This window comes from Vulpes vulpes, chromosome 6, assembly GCF_048418805.1.
Source record: "Vulpes vulpes isolate BD-2025 chromosome 6, VulVul3, whole genome shotgun sequence".
Taxonomy (NCBI): Eukaryota; Metazoa; Chordata; class Mammalia; order Carnivora; family Canidae; genus Vulpes; species Vulpes vulpes.
This window is the reverse complement of record NC_132785.1, coordinates 77,450,355-77,465,602: the sequence shown is the minus strand read 5'-3', so window position 1 is coordinate 77,465,602 and position 15,248 is coordinate 77,450,355. Positions and strand designations below refer to the sequence as shown.

The 15,248-nt window shown below is 37.8% G+C and overlaps 1 protein-coding gene across 1 annotated transcript in view; it reads right to left on the bottom strand.

The window, feature by feature from the left end:
- Nucleotides 1-14,486: 14,486 nt before the first annotated feature.
- LOC112935365 (tetratricopeptide repeat protein 6) overlaps nucleotides 14,487-15,248 on the bottom strand; it is a 42,780-nt gene continuing 42,018 nt past the window's right edge. The window contains exon 12 of the mRNA XM_072761466.1: nucleotides 14,487-15,064. Coding sequence (XP_072617567.1) covers nucleotides 14,928-15,064 — 137 coding nt within the window. The 3' untranslated portion in view covers nucleotides 14,487-14,927. The remainder of the gene's footprint in view (nucleotides 15,065-15,248) is intronic.

Genomic DNA, 15,248 nt, shown 5'->3' with positions numbered 1-15,248 from the left:
CCAGATATGCACTTTAGAAAAAAAATGCCCTAGTCTTTTAAACTATTACATCTCTGGGAACTACCTTATTTTACTTAAAATTTCCTTTGATTCAGAAAACTGACATAGAGCAAGATCAAGGAACTTATATGCATTTGTGTAGAAGCTTTTTATTCTGTGCATTAAAGCATATTAATGAAAGACTGAAATGCACATCAGTTGATTATTACTGGTATAAAACATGCATGAATACCTTCTATATCCTGATAGTTAGCACTTTTTGTTGCAAACTACTGAAATCCCATGTTCACATTTTAAAATGTTTGTCTTTTGAGAGGTCAACTCCCCCCCACCCCGCCAATGTTGTTTACTTATTTCAACAAACACATATCACATACCTATGCTTTGCTATGTAATTCATGACTGAATTCAAGGTTTCTTGGTTTTTATGTCGAGACAAGGAGGAAGAGAAAGAAAATTAAGTTCCCTGTGGAGAAATAGCTTTGAGACTTGACTGTTCACAATGCTAATCACTCGTAACTTAGAAAAAGTACAAATTGAGTTTGGAAAGGTTTTAATACTCGCATTCAAAAGAGATGGGTATAGTTTTGTTTCTGCTCATAATGAATATTGTAATATTACTGTATTTTGGAATGGTAGTATGCATTGGTTGTTTCCAATCCCACAGTCTCAAATAAAGACAACATCAGTGAAACAAAATTGTCATAGTAATATATTAATCATTATGTGCTAGAAGTTTAACAGCAATACTAACTAGTGAGAAGATCATTTAAAAGTAAAGTCTTCAATGACAAAGAAATAGTCATTGAAATACTATAATACCATGGAAAATGGAAAAGATATTCTTAGAATTAACCGCTGTATTCCCCTATTCCAATACTCCCATGCCTAGGAGAGCAGAATGTTTACAGCTGGTATTAGCATCCATATCCTAAATAGCTTTTTAATGACACTGTTCTTCTTTGGTTAAATTATGTCACATAAAACCTCCCAGAGAAATGAAAAAGAAAGAAAGAAAACCACAGCAGTGAAAGACATATAAAGTTCCCAAATTCCTTCCATAGCTTTGCTGATACTTTGCCCATTACCCAGCATGCTTTCAACACAGCAACCCTGACCTTTCTAATGAGCATCTTTTGAGAATCACAACTGACATAAAAAGAAAAGAGATCTTATTAACCAAGAAAGTTCATGTTCCACATAAGCCTCACACATTAAATATTGCATAATCTATTCACTAGGGAGCAGGAAAGATCAATATTCTAAGTTAGATGGTCTTAGATAAGCTTAAATTAATGTTTTTATATTTGAATAATAATGACACACTTTGAACCCCAAATTATGAGTAAACATTTTAATACAAAGCACATAAACACTTTCCCTTATTTTTAACAATTTATTTAAAGCTGTTGATTTTGCCTTTGGTGCCTGACCCATTTATACACAAGTTATACTATAAATGATAAGTCAAAGCAAAGATGCCTTTACTTAGGTACCACATCCCATAACTAATTTTCCATATCAAAGGGTATTTATTCTTTTTTGTGGCAAATTGAGATTACTTGGTGAGGTGCTCAGAAATACCAATCTTTATGTAACCTGCCCAGGTTACTGTTTAATACCAAATTTCTCTATGCAAATAGCTAAAAATATCTTGGTTTGAAAATTCTCAAATAAAAAAAAATGTGTATTATAGGGGATGAATAAAATAAAAACTTTCAAAAATAAGTCCATTTATATTGTATTGATGCTGGATCTATATGCTTCATATGCTTAATTATGTCTTCATATCTGGTTACCCGCGTCAATCATGTCTGGCTCTGCGGTAAAGCTCAGATTCATTATATTTCTTTAACAGTGGCTAGCACAATATGATGCCCATATGACAAGAACCTTTGATGATGGTTTCAAAGTCTCAACAGAACTCCTAGTTACCACAAGAGTCTCTTACAAAAAAAAATTAATTTTTTAACAAACTTATAATCACCAATAACAACAGAGTCTAGCATTGACTTGTCACTATTCCTAGGCACTCTACAGCCAGAAACTCTTGTAAATAATGCAGTATTGCTCTAACTTGAAGGTACCGACAAAGCACCTACAGATTCTGATTCTGATTCTGATTCTAGGGTGGGGCCCATGATTCTGAGTTTTTAACCACTCCCAGGTGAGGCCAGTGCTGCTGGTCCAGGAACCACACTGTGTGCAGCCAAAACAGAGAATTATTTCTAGGAAACCAGTAAAAAGCCTCAGTACCCTACTGAAGCATGCTGTGGATTTTCCTATGAAGATGCTCATCCTAAACTCTACCTACCTTCTAAGCTAAATCAAAGAACAACTTTTGGTGCTGTGACGACAGATTCTTCAAGAAGAAAATAAAAAGCACTAACAGTCTAGCCCTCCTTTAAAGGGCTCTCCCACTGAAATATTCATTCATTAATCAAACATCTGTGTAGCATCAATAAAGAGACCCTGTCAGGCAAGGCAAAATTTTAAAAGGGCACAAACTTTGTAGTTAAGGAGCTTGCAGTATAGTAGGAAAGCTGAAACAACTTAACATCTTCCCCAAACACACTATTCCCTCAAATAGACAGGAATCAGTGTCCTCCAACAGAGAAGGTTGAGGGTGGTGGGGGAGGAGCTGGGGAGAGAGAGAGCTCACAGTTGTGTGAATCAAGACTACCTGAAAGGGGTGGGGGTTATCCTCTGAAGGATGAGCAGCACTGAATATACAGAGTTGGAGAGTGAGGAATGGTTCCACACAAAGACACAGAGAGAGATTTGGGTGCTTTTGTTAATATTTTTATTTCTACAAACAAAATATTTGACATTTTAGAGCATGTTTTATTAAAAGTTTTCTTCAGGACTTCAAAGATTAGACTAGAACTTCTCAAAGCTCTAGAGTTGACGAAGTGGGATTTCTGAACCAGCAGCATTAGCAATATCCAGGAACTCCATAGAAATTCAAGTTTTTGGTCCTCACCCCTGACCTCCTGAATCAAAAACTCTGGATCAGGGCCTGGAATTCTGATGAAACAAGGTGGACCTTCTCCGCTTCAGTATAGATAGGAGTCTCTCAGGGAACTTATTGAAATGCAGAGTCCTTGGCTCCATTCCAGAGAATCAGGTTTAGTACAATTGAGGTAAATCCTCAAATATGCATCTTTAATAAGCACGCTAGTTTATTTGGAGAAACATGGAGTTATTGTCTCAGAACAGGTCATAAAGAAAAGAAAAAAGAAAAAAGTGTAAAGAAAGTCAACAAAAACAGGGAGAAAGGGAAGAAAAGGAAAATAAAATAGCTCTGTGTTTATCAGTAGGGAACCAGCTAGTAAGGAAAGGGTTTGATTCTGAATGCTCAGGAAAAAAAAAAAAATTAGATCCAGAAAGCTGATACCTAAGTAACACACATTTCATAAAGTTTGATGGACAGTTCTGCGAGGATTTTTCAATAGCCATAAACAATTCCTCTTTTATAACTGAGGTCTCTGAGTAGGACTCCTCTTGACATTACAAGTGTAGAGAAATCACTTGAGTTCTTCCCTGCTTGAATGCCCAAGATAAGCCATTGCTGTTTTAAAAGACTGTCATTTATTGCCTGTGGGTCACAGGAGAGCTGAATGGCAGAAATTATTCTTAAAGCCTCATCCTATTTAGAAAGCTGGGTCAGCATTAGCCATTTCTTCTTAGAGGGCCCTTTCTTTTTCTTATAAACGTTCAGGGATAAATCTGAGAGACCTTGCATCTAGAAAATAAAGTTCTAGGGCAGTAGAAGCTACCACCTTATAGCATAGTGAGGTTAATTATTAGGTTTTGAGGTTGAATCGTCCTCTCTGATCTTCCTCATTTTAAAACGAAATTGTACTGCCACTTTGGGTCCAGGTTATTCCACACAGAAGATAAGACATGGACTTACCTTCCTGAAGTCCTCGAGGAATCGGATACTTTCTAGGGTGTCAAGAGACAGTGTTTCCAGGGCCACAGATCTCCCTGAAACCTGCAAACCACTGACAGGCGACTTCTCTGTATTAGCTGGGGCCTCAGTGTCTGTCCTCCTGGAGGCAGCATAGACTCAGATGAAGAGCACAGGCCCTGGAGTCAGATTGTTCAACCCCTCAATTGATGTGTGACTTTAAGCAAATTACCTGATCTGTTTCCACTTCAGTTTTCTCATCTATAAAATGCGCATGTTAATCACGATAACTTCATGGAGTGGTTGTAATCATTAAAGAGATAATACATATACAGCATTTAGAAAAGTTCTTGACAGTTTGTAAGCACTTAAGTGTTATTATTCCACATATATTATACAGCATACAACGGATCTAAGGAGACATGAAGATAGCACTTAAAATATTGAAATACAGGTCCCATTGAAAGTTCTTTGAGGAGTGAATTACTTCACTTTAGTTAAAAATATTTTCAATCAGAATCCAAAAAATAAAAAATACAAAAAAAATTTTTAAAAACTCAAAAAGAGGAGTTTCTGCCTTTTTTATTTCATTTTCTCATTATTTTCATTCCAGAATATTCCTGAAACATCATTTCTCAAATTTCTCAGGTTGCCTGGGTTTGTACTATAGCTCCTTCCTTAAATGTGGGACCTTGATGGACCACCTAATATCTCTGGACCCAATTTCTCCATCTGTAAAATGGGCTTATGGGCACCTGCTGTGTTGCTGTGGCGACCATGGTTGCTGCTGTCTCATGGTTCCGGGGAACTTAGAGTGAATGCTGACCTCTACGGATCTGTGGCACATCCCCAAGCAGCTATTCAACAGGAGAAATATCTCCAAAGTCTTGTGCTTTACTGTTAAGATTCATGTGAATTTTTAAAGTGCCATTTCCATGACACAGCTGTATCTTTTTATGTGAAAATGCTTAAATTGCTTTCCAGATAAATTACTTAAATTTATCTCTCCTCTCTCTCTCTGATACTCCCCCAGGTAAAATTGATATTCATTGGCTACCCACTTAGTTCTCTAGTGATAAAAACAGGGTCAGGGTCAGAACCCTAGAGGAAAATTCTATTCAAAACTCACATTTTCACAACCAAGCTGCAATGAGGAGTCTATTGTATTAAGCTATTTTCTGGATTGCCAAGGATTTTCAGTTCTCAAACATCCTTCCCCCACCCCCATGACTACTCACCATCAAAGATCCAATATAGTAAACGTACAGGACAGGAATTGAAAGCAGGAGATGCAATACGAGAGAAGCCAGCGTTCCTCGGAGATGAGAATGTGCCTCAGAGCTATTACACCGCTCATACATTATTCAGGGTAAATTGCATCCAGAAAAATTGTGTTGAGATGTCCCCCACATTTCAAAGGCACAGAGTTATACTATAGAATTTGCAAATTTTCTGAATAGGGCTCTAAGACTTCAATAAAATCATTGTTTTGTTATTTCTAAGGAAAGGAAACCTCATCTTTACTTTTTGTGTAATAAATCACCTTCACTTAGACACTAAAATTCTTATCTTGGTCTTCAAATTCAAAAGAGAAATTTGTTCCTAGTTTATAAAGCAAACATACCTAAATGGCAGTCTCCCAGTCCAATAAATTCAGAATATTGTGATTTGTAACAAGCTTTTTTAAAAAAACTTACTGTGTAACAGTCATAATGCCATAAATTATGAAGTTGAATTCACAATTACCTTTTCTTTCTTTAAATAGAAGTCAAGCTAAGTTGATTCATAGACTTACAAAGGCCTTCTGTGGGGAGATTATAGAAAAAAGAAGTTTCATGCAATATAATTAGGGATATATTCCTTAGTTCTTAGAACCACATAAATAAAAAATCATACTTTTGAGTGTCAAATTAGGGGCACCTAGGTGGCTCAGTCAGTTAAGCATCTGCCTTCATTTCAGGTCATGATCTCAGGGTCCTGGGATTGAGCCCTTCATCGAGTTCCCTGCTTATCTGGAAGCCTGCTTCTCCTTCTCCCTCCTTCTGTCCCTCCCCACTGCTGGTGCTCTTGATCTTGCTCTGGGTCTCTCTCTCAAACAAAAATCTTTTTAAAAAATAAAGTGTCAAAGTATATATAAATAAATGTCAAATTAATGTCAATAAATGGAATTGTCTAGCCTAGTAACCAATCAGAGTACGATTAAGGAGAACTTTTCTATCTGGAATGTAAATGATCCTTTCTCCAGTTAGTGGTCCATTCCTTGTAACTGATGGTTATAAAATTACAAAAATATCGTTATAAACCACTAGTCAGTTTAGATTCCTTTTTTTATTAAAATTTGTGTCTTGAACATAAAGACTCCTAACTCTGGGAAACGAACTAGGGGTGGTGGAAGGGGAGGAGGGCGGGGGGTGGAGGGGAATGGGTGACAGGCACTGAGGCGGACACTTGACAGGATGAGCACTGGGTGTTTCTCTGTATGTTGGTAAACTGAACACCAATAAAAATTAATTTAAAAAAAATTTGTGTCTTGGAGTTGACAGAAATATGTTGAAGCAAAGTTTTCAGTGATTAATTTTTTTTCTTTTCATCTGAGGCTTTGTAGATCTTTCTACTTGCAAAGCAGCAAAAGCTCTCAAGTAAAGCAAAATCACCCAACAAGTACATACAAGCTAATACCTTCTCCTTTTGCAGAAAAATCAGAATTGTAGTTCTGGGAAGATAAACGACTTTAAATGGCTCATAGGTTTAAAAAGCAAATTTTATATTTTTCTTGGAAATTTAAGTGACTATGATCACTACACTACATATTGTAGAAAAAGATTTTTTAAAAACTGAGTTTTTTCAAAGAAATGGTCATGGTGCAAACGGACTGAGGACCTGCCTGAACCAGGTATACCTTTAAAGGGGGCCTGTCTGCAAGTTCTAGCCCAGAGTCCCCTGTGGGCACCCAGGGATGAGGAGCAATGTGCATCTTTCATACTTTCATAGTCTTAAATGTTGCCTCAAATAAGCTATTTAACCTAGGGGGCAGGGGCCACAACTTTGTATCTTTCCTACTATAAAATCAAGGCATGCTCAATAATTAAAAAATAAATCCAAGAATGCAGGAGCATCAAAACTAAAAAAATCAAGGTTCTCTTAAACCTCCCGCATACCCTCTATCAACAAACCCTACACCAGTAATCCACTCTCCACAGGTGCTCACTGTTAAAGGCTGGTATAAAAAAATCATTTAAGACTTTTATGAAAATGCAATAGGTATATTTTGTATATGTACAATTTTACAGTACAATGGGATTATACTATAAATATTCTACACATCTGCATGGGAAGCCAAATTATCACTAAAAGGTTTCTTTGCTGGAATAGAATCTGAAAGAAAAGAAGTTAAATTGCCTCAGTATTTAGTGGAGTAAAGCTCTAACAGTGGTATGCTTCATTTACTTTATGGGAATTTACCAACTGAATAAGAAGGTCAAAAGATCAGAAGTTTCCTGTCTCTAGAGCACCAGTTCAGCAGTCAGATCCAGGAACACACAAGCAAATGTTTGTGGTCTGAACCCTTCCTCCCCTATTCTAGGTGCAATGCACACCCATTCCCCCCTGGTTAGCACAAACCTTCTTACAGAAGAATCATAATTAAAACTTTTTTACAATCTCTTATTCACTATACTTGATTGGGTTATAACTTGATTATGTCATAGTATCACCCAATTATAAAAATTACAATGATCGGCCTGAGATGTTGACATGTGATTATCTCAGACATTTCACCCTCATCACCTTGACAAAGTTTTCACCTGTTCTTTTTGCAGAAGACTGATCTCTTTCATTACATCTTGAGTTTTTCTAACTTCATTTTCTAAAGTTATTCATCTTATCTTGTGGTTTTGAGGGTGCTGGGTATGTCTGTGTGAGTTAGACCTTGTAAAAGCTGTGGATGCTGAAGACCCCTCTACCCACAGGAAGTGTTAAATAAGAATAGCATTGATATCAGTGCTTTGACTTTTGAAGAGTCTGGGCTTGCCTAGAATCTCACAGTATGCTCACTTTATCATAGAAATGAATAGTAAAAGGTAGCCCTAGTGTGTTGGGTCAGAATGTTTTGCAGGACACAGTGTTTGGGCCTGCATTTTATTTAACTAAGCTCATCAAATATTTATGAAGCACCTGCTGCATGCCAGGAACTGCAATAAGCATTGGTGAGATAGCAGTAAACATGGTAGACCTAATCCTTGGCTATGTAGAGTTTCTGACTCGTGGCGTAGACAGCCATTAAATAAGGATGTACAGATGCGAAGCATGTCCCAAAGGGTAGATAGCTGTGCTGTGGAAGGGTAGAACAAACAGGTCTAAGCCAGGCCCCAGGGTAGGGCATAAAGGTCTCTTCCTGAGAATAAATTAGCCAGGCAAAGAGGGTGAGGAGATGAAGAGATGTTTTGGAGATCAGTAATTCTAAGACATTGATTAACATTTTTATGCCACTGGAGAACCTCTTGGAGTAAGACCTTGTTATTATAAAATGCTCAGAATATAGACTGAGACTCTCAAAGCATTAGACTTTTGCTTCTGGTTCTGCTCTGCCTGACCATGCACCAATCAATTTGTGGTTCTGGTTCTTCCTCTTTCTTTCCCCTATGTCAACAGGCATTATTTGTTTTTCCCTCCCCTCGCTCTGATTACTCTTCCAGATGCACTCATCAACCACCAACCAATACTATGGAATACAGTGCTTTCCCAATTGTAATATGAGTAATACTGGCATGCCTGGGTGGCTCAGCAGTTGGGCATCTGCCTTCAGCTCAGGGTGTGGTCCCAGAGTCCCGGGATGGAGTCCCACATCAGGCTCCCTACATGGAGCCTGCTTTTCTCTCTGCCTCTCTCTCTCTCTCTCTCTCTCTGTGTGTGTGTGTGTCTCTTATGAATAAATAAATAAAATTGTTTTAAAAAGAGAGAGAGAGATCATTTAGGTAGAACAAGGACAAACTTTTCATTAGTTACACATTTACTTCTACAAATTCCTTCCTTTTAAGTAAATTTAATTAATACTAGCAAATCTGTTTAAAGAAATATATAGAGTAAATAAAAATGAAACAAAGTCAGGATAACATCATTATACTAGAGGTACTCTAAATTGATTATTTAACCTTTGTGTACCTCATATTTTTCTTCTACTAATGGGAATAACAAGACCTGCCTCAGTGATACAGGTGAAATAAAAATGCTCATAAGCCATCCTGAGTTTTCCAATACATAGTAGGTTTTTAACAAATGATGACTGCCTTTTTTCTTTCCTATCTTACTGCCTACATATTGAACTTTCTACTGTCATTCCTACCTGACTTTTAATATTAAAGATAAAATGTAAGATATTGCCCATTGACTATATTTCAAATTAAAATATAACCTTAATGCTATCATGCATTTACCTAAGGCTAAGTTAGATACACACATATGTGGACACATAGACATAGATATAAATATATCCATATATGTGCTGATACAAAAGAAATGTCAAAGACTGGAAATCCTTTTTCTTCACTAATGATGATTAGGCACAAAGCGTTGATGTCTGTATGATAAAGATTAATAGATTATGAGTTAATCTTGTTTAACTTGTCTCTAGTGAAAAAAAGCAGAAGGAGCAGTGGCTTCTTTTTTTTTTTTTTTTTTTGAACGGGGTGACAGGGAGGCTGACAGAGGAGGGAGAGAGAGAGAATCTTAAGCAGGCTACAGGCCCAGCATGGAGCCAATGCATGGCTTGATCTCAAGACTCTGAGATCATCCTAACTGGGAAACGAACTAGGGGTGGTGGAAGGGGAGGAGGGAGAGGGGGTGGGGGTGAATGGGTGACAGACACTGAGGGGGGCACTTGACGGGATGAGCACTGGGTGTTATTCTGTATGTTGGCAAATTGAACACCAATAAAAAATAAATTTATTATTAAAAAAAAAAGACTCTGAGATCATGACCTGAGCAGAAATCAAGAGTCTGTCGCTTAACCAGCTGAGCCCTCCAGGCACCCCAAGGACCAGTGGCTTTTAAAGTAAAATAGAGGGATGCTTAGGTAGCTCAGTGGTTAAGCATGTGTCTTTGACACAGGGCTTGATCCTGGAGTTCCAGGATCAAGTCCCATGATTGAGTCCTACATCGGGCTTCCTGCTTGGAGCCTGCTTCTCCCTCTGCCTATGTCTCTGCCTCTCTCTCTCTCTGTGTCTCTCATGAATAAAAAAATAAAATCTTAAAAAAATAAAGGAAAATAGAGATTGACTCTCAGCTTCACCATGTGACCTTGATCATATAATCCAATCTTTCTGAGCCTCAGTTTCCTCATCTAATGATACCTACTACACCTTGTAAGACTGCTGAGAAGACAGAGATGAGGTATACACCTTGCTTAAAGTAAATGCTAAAAATCTTGATTATTATGGTTATTATTTTCAAATTTGACACACTTTGACCCATGGCCAAACTAAATAAATACCTCATTGCAGAAAAAATGCTATTATTCTGACTCCACAAGAAAAGCTTTAAATTTGTTTTTTTTAATCTTTAAAACTTCAAATATCAGAGTTCAGCTCTACATAAAGAAGCCATTGCAAGAAGCCATTCTTGCAATTTTAAGCATAAAAAGATTCCATACAAAGAAAGAGGTGCTCACATCATTGTTGGAAGGTCTAATGAAGCAGGTTCTTATCTGAACTCTCAGAAGAGCAATATAAAATTGGCCAAACTTGGGGAGTCTGCTCTGCCATAAAGAGAAAGGTAGAAAATCAAGAAATGGGCACAAAAGCTATTGGCTCCAGGGAAATATACAATTCACCCAGGATCAGAAAGCCAGGGCCATGAGGGTTGACTGCAGAATAGCATTGCTAGATAAGTCACAGGATGCGCATTAAATTTGAATTTTGGATCAACAACAAAAAATTTTTAGTGTGTGTTCCATAAAATAATCAAGACATACTTAGACTAAAAAACCTGTTGTTGATCTGAAATTCAAATTTAACTGGGTGTCATGCGTTTAAGTAGGAACCCTGATTTACCCCCTCATTTATCTGAAATTAAAATTCAACCAGGTGTCCTACCCATTTATTTGCTAAATCTAGAGTTCTGCTCTAGAGCCACTCATAACCTACTGTTCTAACATCAGCAGAAGGGTATCTTGTGTGATGATGCCTCAATTCAGTCTCATCAGATTGTGTCAGATTGGCAGAAACTAAATCACATCAGGAACTCTGGCTGCAAGGACATGTGGGAGACATAACTTTTAGCTTTTCAGTCTCTGTATTATGGCAGGCATGAGAGAAGTGCAGAAGAACATATGACAAGGAAACAATTCACCACAATAGCTGCACAGTAATATTGATTTATTGCATTTGTAATTTGTTTTAACAGACTTATCTTGAACATTCTTCTTTTTTAGTCAGTTTAAGTAAGCACTAAACAAAAAATAAAATAAAATAAAGTCTCTGTCCTCAAAGAGCTTAGATTCTAGTGAAGGAAAAAAGAAAACAATTAACAAAATAACACTAAATCACAGAAATACATAAAATTGAAAGTAAAAGATACTTATAATCCTACCACTCTTATTCTGTCTTAATGTAATAACAAAAAAAAGGTTAAAAAAATCTCCTTATTCTGGGGCGTCTGGGTGGCTCAGTGGTTGAGCGTCTGCCTTTGGCTCAGATTGTGATCCTGAGGTCCTGGGATGGAGTCCCGCATAGGATTCTCTGCAGGGAGTCTGCTTCTCCCTCTCCCTCTGCCTATGTCTCTGCCACTTTCTCTGTGTCTCTCATGAATAAATAAATATTTTTTAAAAATAAAAAATAAATAAAATCTTTTTATTCTTTTCTCACTCCAATTTTACTTCCCACGGATTATCATCAATAAAAGTTGTGTGTGTATGTTTTGTATGTATGTGCTTGCACATGTATTATAAGTAAGTTAAACGTGATCACTAAGTCCCATGATGGTGGGAATCTGCTGAAGGGGTCAACATTACCCAAACTAATGAGAAAAAGACAGAATCCAGACATCTCCTTCCTCTTCCCTTAGGATCCTCTATGCCTGATTTAGCTCCCACTGCTTTCTGGAAGTCATCTTCTCCCTTGGTCTTCATCCTCTCTCCATCCCACCTCTATCCTGCTGTGTCTCCTTTACCTGCCTTGGGTCTTCTCAGAAAATACAGACTCATTGCCAGAGTGGAGCATATGCCCTGATCAATTTTCATATGTCCAGTTTTTGTCTGGTGATGATAAAATGTCCCCAGTCCATTCATGTGGGTCTGGAGGAAAAAGAAGGGAATAGAGGGGATAGAAAACTCTCTATCACTCTCCCCACCTCATCCCCACCTTACACTCCACTCAGAGTTAAGTCCCAACTCCTCCTTCTGGTTTCTTTGTCTAGCACTAAGGATTTCCTGTCTGATGACACAAGCATGTTTTCCTCCTACCATTTCCTCACGAAGACCACTCCAGCCACTCTCCAAACATGTTTTATTTTCCCTTTTCTCTGTCAGTCCTGACATGTACTTCTAGTATGCTTGCCATGTCCTGAATGGAGTGCCTTACCACCCAACACCTCTGCCCATGGGCACTTACCCATGCTCCGGATCCAGCTTTGGTGCCTCTGCCTCAGTGATGTTGTCTCAGATCCATTCCTGCAGAAGCTGACCCAGAAACCAGGATTTAAGGGCCAGAGGTTTATTTGGGAGGAGGTTCCAGCAAGCTCGTGTTGGGGGGGGAGAGAATGAGGCAAGGAAGAGGAAAGCCAACAAAGGCTGTGTATTGAGGAGGTTGTAATGGCGGGCAACTGAATTGGGGGAGGGAAGCTTATTGGAGTAGCTGAAGCCGATTGGAGAAGTTAGGGAGCCCACCTAAAGTCAAGAAAGCTGGAGTGCTTATTCTCCACTTTCCATCTGTCACTGCCTGAGTGGCTTCTAGTGACATGAATTCCCCTGTGGTTCTGACTTGGCCTATGTGTGGACTGAGATAAATTCCTCAGGTAGAGACAGAGGTGTGTACAGTAGGATACCACCAGTGTGCACAGAAACTGGGCGACAAGAGGATCTGGACAAGGGGACATGGAGCATTTGGACAAGTTAGACAGGATTTGCTCCATTATATTATCTCGGTCTTTCGTGTGTATCTGTTCTGCCTAGGGTTGTAAGTATTTGTGTATAATCAGAAAAAAAAATTAAATTATTATTGTCTTAACCTGGATTACTTCAGGAAGCAAAGCCAGAGGCAAAAGCTTCTATGCTATGACTTTATCAAGAAGTGCAAACTCGGGAAAGGAGTAGTGGTGACAAGAGGGAGCAAGGCAGGGAAGACAGAAGTGCGAACGCAAGGCATGTTTTGAAGCTGGCTGCCAGGAGTGTCCTCCTAGGGGCTATATAAACTGTGTGTCTCAGGACACCCCACCAAGAGAAGGAAGGGAGAAGAATCTACCTACTAGCTCCTTTCTCCCATTATCAGAGGCTTATTTGACAGGGACTTGGGCCTCTGCACATCCACAGTACAGTTGTGCCAGCACTGTCAGAGTCCCGCAGCAATCCAACACCTCAACACTAACAGAGATGCCTTAGGGCAGTGACCAAGGGAAGCATGAGGCAAGGGGCTGTCTGTGGTGCATGCAGTTAGGGTCTGGAACTCACCCATGGCCTGGGCTGGAAAAAAAAGTCTGGAGACAAGTGGAGGTAAGAGATCCAAAGTGGCTTATTAAATGTGTCTGATTCACCAACCAAAGCAAACACACCAGGGATGACCCAATCCTGTGAACCCCAAATACCATGTCTAGAAGATTGCCCTGAAATAGTGTGAAGCATCCTCATGATGACTTACAACTGAAAATCAGCATTCTATTGTGAAAATCTGGTACATCAAACCAAAAAAAAGAAACTGAGTAGATGGAGATATTCTTTCCAGAATGCCTGATCTCTGGGAAAACAAGTATCTGAGGAGCTAAAGATGTACTAGAAGAATGAAATGAAGAAGGAAAATAGGTGAGTGAAGCAAATGTGAATGAAATCTTGTTTTTATCAGTAAGATGAAGAAAATGGGTTCTCTGGTTCACTCAAGGATCCTTTATAGACATTCTATACTGATTTTTTTAATTGTTGTTTTATTTTTACTCATTAACTTCTATGAAGAACTAATTATAAATGTATACAAAGTTTGTATATATGTTTGTGAAACTTGCATTAAAGCAGCAAAAAGAACTGTATCAAGGAAACAGGAAGGTCAAATTTTTGTAGGTGCTGTGCTGGAAGGGAGGTAACATGTAAAAGAGAAACATGTTTATCTGGTGGAATAATATAAGTACCAGAGAGAATACAGGCCTGTGTAGACATTCTTTAAAGGAAGAAAGAGGATGGGGAACCTGGGTGGTTCAGTGGTTGAGCATCTGCCTTTGGCTCAGGTCGTGATCTTGGGGTCCTAGGATTGAGTCTCACATCGCTTCTCCCTCTGCCTGTGTCTCTGCCTCTCTCTCTGTGTCTCTCATAAATAAATAAATAAATAAAATCTTTTTAAAATAAATAAATAAATGAAGGAAGAGAGAGGAAATGTACTTGATTTCTTTATAGCCATCAGTTCTGTATTTATTTTATTTAATCTGGAATATGTTGAATACATTATGAGTAAGTACTGATGAAAAGGTCAATGACACTTTTTCTATAATGATGAAGATTATATTATTTCAGAAGGAATTATTTTACTTTAAAGAAAATATTTAAACGTTATTATTCCTTAAGAAACATTTCCATTTAAATTCTGCACCCTCTAAAGAAATTCAGCTATTAGTTTTTTCAATTACACAGAAAAGGAACTAGAACTTTTATCATTAATATATAATGCAAGTATATTATTAAAATGCCTAAAAGGGTTATATAGATAACAAAACATAAAAAATGCAGTAATGAAGATTGAATAACCTTTTAAACAACAAATAAGTTTCCATTTCTGGAAGAAGAGCTGTGTAGACTGCTACAGAAATCATGGCCTGTGTGTAATCATATCACTGAGGAATATTCTTGAAGATCAAGTGCTTGAATGTAGTCAGACACAGCTTCCTCAGTCAAACCTATTTTACCACGAACTTCTGCTCTAAGATTATATATTAGAGCATCATCAGGTTTCAAAGACAAGGCTGTAAAAGAAAAACATTTCAAGATATGTCTTATGCTAACACTGGAAAATAGTGTCATGTTTAAAAAAATAAAAATGTTATGAGAACTTTAGTATTACTTATTTGAAAGCATTTTTCCTCAAATGTAAGTATTTGGTAAAATTAAAAATATTAAATACTAAAAAATGAATAAAAATTTAAAATA